Source organism: Microcaecilia unicolor, chromosome 4, assembly GCF_901765095.1.
Source record: "Microcaecilia unicolor chromosome 4, aMicUni1.1, whole genome shotgun sequence".
Lineage (NCBI taxonomy): Eukaryota > Metazoa > Chordata > Amphibia > Gymnophiona > Siphonopidae > Microcaecilia > Microcaecilia unicolor.
In genome coordinates, this window is record NC_044034.1 from 27,879,975 (window position 1) to 27,892,443 (window position 12,469).

General features: G+C 41.7%; 1 protein-coding gene across 5 annotated transcripts in view; it reads right to left on the reverse strand.

Moving 5' to 3' along the window:
• The window catches only part of PAK1 (p21 (RAC1) activated kinase 1), a 184,353-nt gene that overhangs the window by 61,648 nt on the left and 110,236 nt on the right, over positions 1–12,469 (reverse strand). For all 5 annotated transcript variants that reach the window (XM_030200071.1, XM_030200072.1, XM_030200073.1 and 2 more), the window contains 2 exons: positions 5,606–5,722; positions 3,830–3,995 (listed from right to left, as the gene is read on the reverse strand). In XM_030200071.1, coding sequence (XP_030055931.1) covers positions 3,830–3,995; positions 5,606–5,722 — 283 coding nt within the window. The remainder of the gene's footprint in view (positions 1–3,829; positions 3,996–5,605; positions 5,723–12,469) is intronic.

Below are 12,469 nucleotides of genomic sequence, written 5' to 3' on the forward strand. Positions count from 1 at the left end.
CTTCGGACTATAAGACGCACCCCCCATTTTCCTCCCAAATTTTTGGGGAAAAAAGTGTGTCTTATAGTCCGAAAAATACAGTAAGTTTTATTCTGTAAATACATACACTTTTTTGATGGTGCATACTTCTGCAGGTGGGCACATGCAAAGGTGGAGTCTGGGTACAGCACAAAGTTACTTATGTATATATGGAACACTCTAATTTGCATGCATATCTCTGGAACACAGGCGCTTACACAGACAGCTCTATAATCGGCAAAAGAGCTCCTGCCTACGCACACGTTACATTAGTACTCTATGAAGAAAATCAGCTGCCTACTTTCCTTTAAAAGAAAATGTGAAAAATCAGTTGCCCTCTGGATTCCTATATATAGGTGCACAATTTAACTAAGTTCGCCCAACTACCCCAGAAAATCCTCTCCAGCACGTCAAGAAAGAGTAAAGAAATGGAGGTTACCCCAGTCGGAGAAGTTCATCAAACAGTTTCTCTCTTTATAAAACAAAGTTTAACAAGTATACTAAAACGTTACATAAAAGATTTTTGCAAGGAGTCATTTATCACCAGATCAAATACAAAAGATCACTTTACAAAAAAAAAAAAAAAAAAGACAGACTAAAAATTGTCTCCTCCACAGAACAATGGATTTCATTAAAGAAGTAATTCTATGGATTATACTTTCAAGTTACAGCTGTTGTTGAATGTAAGAAAAATTTGAATGAATTTATAACTATCTGGTTATTCTAGTCCAGAGCTTCCCAATCTTTTTGTGACCCCACGACTGTGGTAAAACAAAACAAAACAAAAAAACCCGAGGCCTCTGGAGATGCAGAATGATGCACTTATGGAGAGCCCATCTAGGGTATGACCCCAAACTTAGGTTTTGTGACCCCATTTGGGGTCCTGACCTACAGTTTTGGAAGCTCTGTTCTAGTCTATATTAAAGGTATATCCCAGCTACCAGATGTAGAAACTTGGCCACTAGTAGGACATCGCTGTTTTTGTGGTCTTCCTATCCTGGATAAATGAGTGTGCAAATTATCACATTTAATAAGTGGAGGAGTGGCCTAGTGGTTAGGGTGGTGGACTCTGGTCCTGAGGAACTGAGTTCAATTCCCACTTCAGGCACAGGCAACTCCTTGTGACTCTGGGCAAGTCACTTAACCCTCCATTGCCCCATGTTAGCCGCATTGAGCCTGCCATGAGTGGGAAAGCGCGGGGTACAAATGTAACAAAAAAAAAATATTCAGGTCTGATTGCTAGTTCATCCACTAGTAGGTACATTTTGTTTTACTTAAATAGCTCATTATGGGGTCGTCCTCGAGGGGCAGTGACGTGAGAGGCGAGAGGAGCGGCTGCAGAGCCGACAGCCGATGCCCGATGGCTGCCTGCGGTGCCGTACTTGCTTTTTAAAAACAGCTGTTTTTGTAGCAGCCGCTGCTGCTCAACAGGAGAAGCAGCAGTGGCTGGAAATGGGAGCTGGCGACGCATGTTTTGTGGGAGACTTGGCAGGTCTGTTTGGGTGGGCGGGTCCGGAGGGAAAGTAGCTGGGCCTGGGCGGCGACCTTGGGGGGGGGGGGGTAGAGGGAGGAGCAGTGGCTGTGGCAACCTCGTGGGGGGGTGGAGGGGGGAGCAGTGGTGACCTTGAGGGGAGGGGTGAGTGGCAGCAGTGACCTTGTGGGAAGGGCGTGGTGGCAGGGGCGGGGCCTCGTGCTGCTGTCGTGCGGTTGGTGTCGTGCATGTGATGTCAGCCTGGCTTCGGAGCCTAGCAAACCAACTTCGCCACGAACACAGGCAGCAAGATAGAACGTTGGAGGTGAGAATTATTATATAGGATATTTCTCTCTAAATACACACACACCAGGGGTAAAGATATGGCTGAAATGGGTGTTCATGTTAACAGAGCAGTTAACTGGGGAAATAGGCACACTAAGAGCCCGATGAGCGGAAGCCCCGCGCTGCTCCACCCAGCGCTCTAAAATTAGCACCGGAACAGCAAGGGGCAATAATGCCCCTATGATCAGAGCTAATAGACTACAAATTTAGACACGATATTAGCTCTGATCGTAGGGGTACTTCTGTGGAAGGACTGTGCCTGGGCACGCGCCCAAGGAACAATCCTCCCATAGAAGTTCTTCGACAGGTCAGGACTGTCAAAAAAAAGCCCGGACCTCTCAAACACCAATGTGGTCTGGAGGCCCGGTGGATCACCACCCCTCTCTTCTGTCATGGGGGTGGGGAGGGCTGCAGCTCCTGCAGGGTTGGGGGGGGGTCTCTTGCTAGGGGGGCTACAGCTCTTCTGTTGGGGTGGATGGAGAGGCTTGCTAGCAGTTGCATGCTGGACAAGGCTCCCCCATTCCTCCCCAACGCTCTGTAAACCCTAACACCAGCTCAGAGCTGGAGTAGGGTTTACAGCAGCAGCAGCGCACTAGTTTGGCGCGCTGCCCACTGAGCATTGGGGAGGAATACTAACGTCCTTGTTTAGCATGCATTTGCAAACTATTAGTGTTCAGAGCTGGCGATCGTGTTACATTCGCTCGCAGGCTCTGACCTTGGTATGTAGGAAAACGCAGGCGCTAGTCCGGCGCTAATGGCCTCTAGCACTCGCATTTGCTTTTGATCTGGACCTCAAAGACTGAATACACAACCTATAAACATCAGAAGAATGCAGACCACCTCTGCAAAGGAGGATATGTACAGAGTTGCAAAAAAAAGGATGAAGACGTTTTATTACAGGAAACACATTTAGGGGCAGAAGATTGCTGGGTGGATTGAAGACACCTATAATGCATATAATAAGTCTACTAGTGCAGGTATTGGCTAATTATGAGAAAAAAATGAGTGCAAAGTTATTAGAGTGTGGAGAGACAGACAACGGAGACATGAAGTGAATCTGCAAGGAACGTGCATATGCATAGTGAACATATATACCCTAAATAAAACGTATATCATTTTCTAGGAAGATGGGGCAGAGGATACAGAACATAGACAAGTCAATTCCCCTCAACTATACACTGATTTTGCTTGGGTACAAGAATGGTATTTTATTTATTTTTGGAATTTTTCCTCACATCTTTTTCAGTTGTAGACCACAGCTTCCAAAGAAGAAAAATGTTTTATGATCCTTGTAGCAGAAGTGACGACAGCAGCTAACTGCAAACAGGTAAATGTGCCCACAGTAGAGATGTGGTGGAGAAAGTCTTGCAGATTAATAAGCTAGAGACAGAAGCAGTCATGGTGAAATAATTAAGGGCTGAATGCGACACTTTGTGCAGAGCCAATTAATACAAAAAGGGGGGTAATTATAAGGGAACTGGAGGGTCTTTTAGGAGAACCACCAGTAAACAAAATCTCCTCAACAAAATTAAAGCAATAAGCACAAACTGAAAAGTCCATGATTTAGTTAATGGGAAAGAATGAAACCATAAGAAGCTACAGAGGTAAGACCAATTGCAAATAATAAAAAGCTACTGTATGGGAGGTGGCAGATTTTAGGAGATGCAAATGTTAGAATAAGAATAGACTGGGATTTCCTGCAGAATTGGTGTACTTCTGTCTCAGAGATATTACAATTCTAAAGAATGGTAGCCTCCTACAATCATTTGATTATTTATAGCATATACATGTTACAAGCAAAGTTTTAAAAAATTACAAACAAGCATGAGTGTATGAGAATCTAAATTTTATGTGGACTCGATCCTCAATTATGACTATTTTAACTGGTTGCTGAAGTGATTAGACAAGTAACAGAGAAAAGTGAGGTGACACTTGCCAAAAGAGAACAATTCATCTTTACAGAACCTGAATCTCTCAAGAAAAATGGAAGCCTACTTAATTTTTCTAGGATCTCTTCATCTGACATTTTGGCTTTCTTCTTTGGCTTTTCTGCATTTCTCTGCAACGGCTCTGCAGGTACTGTGTTTTCAGGAAGTGAAGAATCAGCCACATCTTTGGTAGTGGGTGGAGGAAAAGGTTCAATCACGGAACGAGTAAGAATCTAGTTTTGAAAAAAAAAAACCATTATTTAAACTACAGTCACTTAAAAATATTTTACACTGTAAGAAACAATCCATCATTTAAGTGCTTTCAAACACTGTGCCAAAACTGTGCACATTTGCAGTTTAAATTTAAAGAAGACAGTGATATTTTAACATTCAATATGTAATTATACATATGTGCACATGTGTAAAGTAATTAATGAACTGAAATCATCTTCTGTTAACCAGAACACTCCTGTATTTATACTGCTGACCTAGCAGTGAAGTTCTGGCACAGGATAAATGCTATGCGTCATTTTGGCATATGCAGACACAGACCACAATACTATACTTACTGGTAATACAACTAGCGCTTTCCAAGCATAATATAATTATCAAAATGTATGCAGACTAAAACACCAGACTATCACTACGATGTAAGAGTAAAACCACACAAAGTGCCCACAAACTGCCTTATGATGCAGTGCATTGTTTTATTTAATTTAAATTTTTTTTTAAGGACAGCACAATCATTTTGACCCTTAGTTTTCCTGCTCTTTTGTCTTAAAATCAGAGGTGCTATGGGTTCTATTTGGTTTACTTTCCCCAGCAATAGCTTAATTATTTTCTGCCAGGTACTTGTGAGTTGGATTGGCTGGCTAGATGGACCATTGGTCTGACCCAGTATGGCTATACTTATGTTCTTATTGTGTCTCTCCAATTAGAGCACAGGTTTCTTAGAGGCTGAATTAACAACAGATCCTCAATCACATAAAGAAAATCATCATTTTGGTAACTAAGACTTTCTACCTGACTCAAGACAATTTAGCTACACAGTCATTTAAGCAATAGCTACAGGATGAATTGACTACTGTAACGCAATTTACTTGGGAGCAAAAAGAGCAATTTCACAGATTACAAATATTACAAAATATTGCTTCCCAGACACAAACCCCAGATTCTAGAAAAGTCACACAAACTTGGACTTGGATCCAAGATCTGTGCTCCAACTAATTAAACAAGCTGTTAATTATTGACATTAATTTGGACTTACACGTGGATCTGCCTACGCACTATAATGCTGCGTGCCGAAAATGTCTTGTGTGTAACCCAAAAGTGGGTGTGGCTATGGGAGAGGCATGTGTGGGTCATGGACATTCCAAACATTTTAGTGCAGTGTTACAGAATACCAGGGTTATGCACCCAACTTATGTGCCAGGATCTACACCAGGGATCAGCCAGCAGCATGCAGTTATGTGCTGCTGAATATCTATCCTATGGGGACCCAACCAGCACTAGTTAAATGGGTAAGTAACCTCTCCTACCCAGTTCATTAAGCACTGAATAGAGACTCCATGAAAAACACCACAGCAATCTGCTTATGGTGCCTCAATCTTGGACTCCTTGATCTATACCTTATTGGCAGTTAAGATCAGAGCAGGCTCTAAAAGCTAAATAGGGTTATAAGTCTGAGTAGGATGTTGTTTAAAAACAGAGAGATAATATGCAACGTCTTGACACTGGAACAGTTTAAGTTGTGTCTTAAAAAAATAAAACCCAATGTCATTTGATACAGTAATCAGAATATGGATGAGTTTTTAGGTAATATCCAAAACTGTAATCTACTCACAGACTTGGTATGCTCTGGTCGGGGAGCTATCACTGGAGGTGGAGAGGCTTCATCTTCATCATCATCATCTTCAGAGACTGGAAGCACTGCAGGGGTTTCCGATACAGCTTTTGCATTCTAGGTTTAAAATATTCCCTAAATCATATTACCTAAATCTAGTAACTAATCAAACATTTTAGCTCATCTATTATCAAGAAACACAAAACATTTCATCTGTTCACAGATAAATGGAAATTGCTCCCTTTTTGCCTTTGAGGCTGAATGCCACTGACTAGAGAAGCTCTACATCTAAAGTCATCTTAGAGCCCTCTTCTTTTAGCTCAAGACAGAGAAACTGGACAAGATGATTTAAACATATCTTAATGAATTTATGTTCAAAACATCCAAGATCATTTTTTGTCAACAGACTTTGGGGTCAATGTAATAAGCCCTGTGTTAGAATGGATTAGAGATTTAACACACTGAAAAAAAATCTTTCATGCCCAATGCAATAAACAAAATTACTGTAATGTTAAATAATGTGTGCCGAAAGAAAAACAGCACACACCACCATGATAATCTGCAATGCTTTGCTGCATTGGGAGCAATCAGTGCATGAGAAGGAAGTGGCTCATGAATTGTCAAAGAAGGGAAACATTTAAAAACAATGCTCATGAAAAGACTGACCCATGCCCCTAACCCTACCCCACAAAGATTCCCTAGTGGCCCACCACTCCCCAATACCTGTCTTGCAAAAATTCCTTTGTGATTCAGTAGGTCCAGGGCACCCCCCAATCCCCAACTGGACCTCCCCCCTTCCCAAATCTAGGCTTTTAGTCCCAGGCATCACAAGCCATGGCACTCCTGGACGAGGCACCTATCACAGAGAGGCCCTTGATCAGACCCTCTAACACTGTTGAATCCAAGAAAGATGTCCAGCAGCATCCTCTTCACCCCGCAGCCATCTGGGGAAATGGCAGCACAGGACATACTGCTAGAGGTAATTAAATCTTAATTCTGGACCATTTTTTAAGCTTCGCTAGGTCCCTCCCATTATCCATACTATTAGGGGTGTCTACCCCATTGCAGATATTGGTAAAATCTGCAAAGAGGCAAACCTTAACAGACAGGCCTTCTACAATTTTTCTTATGAAAATGTTAAAAAGAATCAGACCAAGAACTGATCCTTGAGGTACACAACTTGTAACATCCTGTTCTCAGAGTGAAATGCATTTACCACTAACTCTATCACACTTCCACTCAACCAGGTCCTAACCCAGTTAATCACTTTAGGCCCATACCAAGCACACAAGTTTATTTATAAGTCATCTATGTGAAACTGTGATAAAGGCTTTGCTAAAAATGTAAGTATAGCATATCTCTTTGGACCTGTGTCAGCACGACTTTAATCAAACAAACTTGTGTGACCCCTCCTGGAAGTAGAGAATAATGATGTATCTATAGACAGCCCACCTAGGTTGTGACCTCAAAAGCAGGTTGTGTGACCTCATTTGGGGTCACAACCCACAGTTTGGGAAATCCTAGGTCAGGGCTCTTCAGCCTGTGGAAGAGACAACTGGGAGAGATTAGGCAATCAGGACCAGAACTCTCAAACATTTTACAAATCAAATAAACTTGTGTGACCCCCCCCCTCCCCCGGATATGGAGAATAACAATGTACCTATGGAGAGCCCACCTAGGTTGTGACCTCATTTGGGGTCCCCACCCACAGCTTGGGAAACCCTTGGTCAGGGCTCTTCAGCTAGAAAAGACAACTGAGAGGAGATTAGACAATCAGGACCAGAACCCTCAAACATTTTACAAATCAAACCAAACAAGCTAATTTGAACATCATTCAAGCGTGCACTGGCAACCAGTGCAGACAAATCGTATTTATGTTAATGATAAATCAACTTGGCAACATCGGAAGTTTGGTCCTCAATCGGTTTTAAAGTACTAAGTAAATACTGTTTCAATAGGTCATGTAAGAAAGTATCAAGGCTTGGACCAAATTGTTCTTCATGAAAAATCTATGTATTGTTCACAGCTGCTGTAATTTGAAGAACAGTGATTATAATTGACTTGAGTCTCTAGTGTGAGCATGGAATCGAGTAGAAGGCCCAGCATTTAATTTTTCATCTTGTAGCGCTATTCCTGTTGATAGCATAATAGCTTCTGTTAAAGAGCTACTCAACCATTATAGTCTTCAGTTTTCAACAATTTCTATACCTTTGTTAGTCTTAGAAACTGTTCTACAAAAAAAGTAATAAGCTACCAAACTAGAAATAGAACGTTATTCACATAAGTATAATATTGTATATTTAACTCTTGCAAACCATCCCCAAAATACTCATATTAAATAAAATAGGTGAAAGGAGGGAATAATGTGGACATAGGAGCCAACTTTTCAAAATGATTTCCCAATGGAAATAACCCCTCCCTGGACACATACAAGGAATTTTCTCAATATTGGGGGTGCTCAAGCACCCTCAGCACCCACAGAGCCGGCTCCTATGATTGTGGAAGGCCACACTGAAGCTTCCAACTAGAAGACGTGGAGGTATATTTTCAAAGCACTTAGACTTACAAAGTTCCATAGTAACCTATGAAACTTTGTAAGTCTAAGTGCTTTGAAAATGAGCCCTAAAGTGTTCTTCGTTTTTACCCTATATTGTTTATTATGCAAAAATTCCCTGAAGTGGTTAAGCACCCTGTTAGCAATTCCTAACCCAATAAGCTTAACAGCACATCATGCTTTACTGTATTAAATGCTGCAGCTAAACAGCAGAAGTACCACTTCTTTACCTTTAGATAGCAGTTTCTTAGCATCTGAAACCAAAGTAATAAGTAAAGCTCCAGTGCTGTGTGAAGTTCTAAATTCAAACTGAATCTGATGTAAACAATCATTTTCATTCAAATAATTTATTAGCTGTTTAGCAACAATTGCTTCAGACAGCTTAGCCAGCAATAAGTATGATAGCAAGAGGTCTAAAATTAGAAGGTAAACTCAAATCCAAACCTGCTTTGTTTGGAACTGGAGTTAATATCATATGTCCTAAAATCTCTGAATAGCATCCAGTACCTAGCTCTCTTCCAGCAAATAATAAAGGAAGCCAATTTATTACTTGTACTGGTGGATTAACTAACAAGAATGAAGGGCAACTATCCAGAAAACAAAAAGAAGGCAATCTCTGTATCAAGAGTGATACTGAATTTGGGCTGACTGGCAAGAAATCTTCTCATAACCTATCAGATGCTGATCCTAAAAAAGAATCAAACAACTACATTGAGGACTGAACATCTTTGACATTAGGCTAACTCACAACCATCAGCAGAAGCTGTATGGGACCCCTGTTGGCTGGCCTCTCAAGCAGAAGCTTGAGGCTATGGAATGTCAGACCCATCTGCACGCAACCAGGGGAGGGTCTGGGGACCAACGCCTGAGAGACCCAAGCCCAAGTTCAACCTCAAGGGCTGCACCCTAGGGAGACAGGCCTACTCAGAAGAAAAGAACTATACCAGTCCCACCTGTACCATCTGCTGGAGACAGAGAAAACAAGCCAAGTTCCAGGGCTGCATCACTTCTTATTCTGATAACGGGGGCACTGAAACAATGTTTTCTGTTTCCACTTGCTGGTTTGGGAGCATAACCCACTTGTCTAGAGTGGTCCAGCAGGACGCTAAGGAATGCTTGGTTTTTGTTTGTTTTTTAAAGAGCACCAGAGAAAATCCAGGAAACTAGAGCTCAGTGAGCCAGATATCAGTGCCATGCAAAATGGCAGAAATTATTGCAGAGAACAAAATTACTGAACATACACAATCATGTTTTAACAGACACAAATAATATGGATTTAAGTTAAGGGAAGTCTTGCCTCATCAATCTACTTTTCTAGCAGAGGGACCCTTACATGTGACACGGCAAGCTTCCATGCTGAGCAGTGACCAGAGGATTCCTGTCACCCATAGAGGAGCATGACTCAGTGGCCTCTCTTAGTAAGAGTACCTGGGAAGGGTCTTTGCTGAGAGTAGGATTTCTAAGGGTACCAGTGAGAGGAACTTGGGGGGGAGGGAGAGTAAGCTCCCTAGTTGAAGGAAACGCACTTGGGTTTTGTTTATTTTTTGCAGTTATCTACCACTAAGATGGAAGCAAAGGATGTGTTCCAACAGCAGGTGGAGACCCAGAAATTGTTGCAGGATGCCCTGGAAGTCCAGCCTCTTTTGGACTTCTTGCAAGGAAATCTTAAGGCTATTGAGAGAATGCTGGAACAAAGCATTGCACAAAGGAACCCTGCTGCCATGGAGGATGAACCTGTTCCCAAGCGGTAGGGATGTCCTGTTTTGGACCCTTTTCTTTTGGGGGGAAAATAAGTGATAAAGATGATGTGGATGAATTGGCTTAGTAACATTTGAACAAACAGCCTTTGGGGGTGTGCTGGCTGAAGGACCAATGGGCTACATATTTGACAGGAGAACCTTTGGCTATCAGGCCTTATCCCCATCCCAGGCTCAGGACTATGAAGCAAATCAGCCATTAGAGACCGTATGGGGTCATCCAAAGATTTCTACAAGAGAACTTTTAGAACAGACTACTTTAAGAGTTGGTTGTTTACACTTTCAAAAAGTACAAAGACTAGGAGGCATTCAACGAGGAAGCTAAGTAATACATATAAAACATTGCTGAAAATATTTTACTTAATGCACAGATAACTCTAGAATTTGTTGCCAGTGGATGTGGCTGTTATTAAAGCTGGGTTTAAAGGTTTGCAAAAGTTCCTGAAGGAAAGGTCCACAAACCATTAAGGTAGGCTTGGGGAAATCCACTGCTTATCTCCAGAGATGAGCACCATGACACTCTGCCAGATACTTGTCCCTTGGCTTGGCCACTGTTGCAGACAGAATCCTGGACTTGTAATATTCTATTTGCTTTTTTTTTTTTTCATTGATTTGCAAATTTAATCAAGATTACTCTTGAGTTAAGAAATACAGAAAAAAAACAACATTAAGGAAATATAACAAAAGAAAACACAAGTTCTTCCTTAGACCGCAATAAAAAGATAGGAGGGAGTGGAACTAAATAAGAGTATTTTTTGTTAACAATTTTGAATAATTTAGGGGATGCTTACTAAAGTGTGGTGAGCTTTTGCATTTACCACACCTCAAGTGCACAAAGACCATGTAGTAAAAGCTGAAGGCTTGGCAATCATTTGCCTTGATTTACTGCACAAGGCAGATACTGTCAATGTGGCTTCAGACAATAAAGTTACCCCTGTCCCCTCAAAGCACCTCTGTTCCCCAAAGACCCCCAGGTATCTAGGGTGTAGAGGGCAAGAGCAATCCTCAGTCCTCCAGCTCTCTCTGGCACCAGGTTCAAAATGGCAGTTATGATCCTTAGTGACAGTCTCTCAGTACTCCACTGGGGTGTCAATCTGCAAAGTAAGGAATGATTCTCTCCTGGGGTGGTATTAAGTGCAACCACAGTGCCAGCAACTGTCAGTTACTGAGTAGTTATCATCCTGAGCACTGTCAGGGCTGGCCATGCCCCATCTCTACCCATGACCCACCTGGATTCTATCCCTTACTCGCAATAAGCAACTAATGCATGACTTACTGTACTGGGTGGTTTTTAGAATGCAGTAGCTGTTAGCAGGTCCACACTAATGGCTAGCTCAGATTAACACCCAAGCAGTGAACGAGTAAACAAACCCCTTACTGTAATCCACAAATCTAATTACCTCACTCACTGCTTCTATGATCAAGATCATTCAGAAACTTTCTGTTGAGCTGAGACTTATAACCAGTGTTACTTTAATAAGAAACTGAAAGCTTTGTTATTTGCATAGGCCTTTAGCAATAAATAGTTCAGACACATATTGGTCCTTTGAATTGCAATCTAGCTATTGACATTTTGAGATGGTGGAATTGGTCTGCGGGATGCATGCTCAAGTTTATGAATTAGTGATGTTTGAATATGTGATATTTCATTTGTGCAATTTATTGTTTTAATCGTAGATGCTTTTTTTGTTTTAATGTATATTTTAGTTTTGTTTTTATTTTATTTTTGATACATTTGTACCCCGCGCTTTCCCACTCATGGCAGGCTCAATGCGGCAGGCAATGGAGGGTTAAGTGACTTGTCCAGAGTCACAAGGAGCTGCCTGTGCTGGGAATCGAACTCAGTTCCCCAGGACCAAAGTCCACCACCCTAACCACGAGGCCACTCCTCCTCCTTGTGATTTATACACAAATGGTTGTACTCCATTTAGATATTTTGACGAGTTGATTACAACTTCTTTTAAATAAAAATAAATATGTTAAAAATATAGAAGCCCCAATACAGATCCTCGGGGGCACTCCACTACTAATTTTTACCATCTGGAAAACTGACCATTTAGCTCTAATGCTTCCTGTTTTTAAGCCAGTTTTCAAGCCATAATAAGGATAGTCTCCTTTGTGTGGGTTTTTTTTTGTTTTTTTTAATTCCAAGTCTCCTCATGAGGGCCGTTCTCAAATGCCTTTTGAAAATCCAAATAGATTATTCCAGTCCTACTCTGATGTTCCAGTATTCAAGCCTCATTCCTGACATTATTCAAGCCTAACTCTGATGTTCTAGTATCCACCAAGCCTTTTTCCTGAAGTCATGACATCATCAGTGAAGGCTCTCATAAGGAACTGAGGACATTCAAACTTTACCTTTGCAACAGAGGTCTTCAGATGAGTTCTTCAGTTCCTACCCTGCTTGTCTTTGGCTCCAGTTCCAGTCCTGCTTGTCTTCAGCTACAGTTCCTGCCCTGTTTGTCTTCAGCCCTGCCTGTCTTCAGCTTCAGTTCCTACCCTGCTTGTCTTCAGCTACAGTTCCAGTCCTGCCTGTTACAGCCCTGCTTGTCT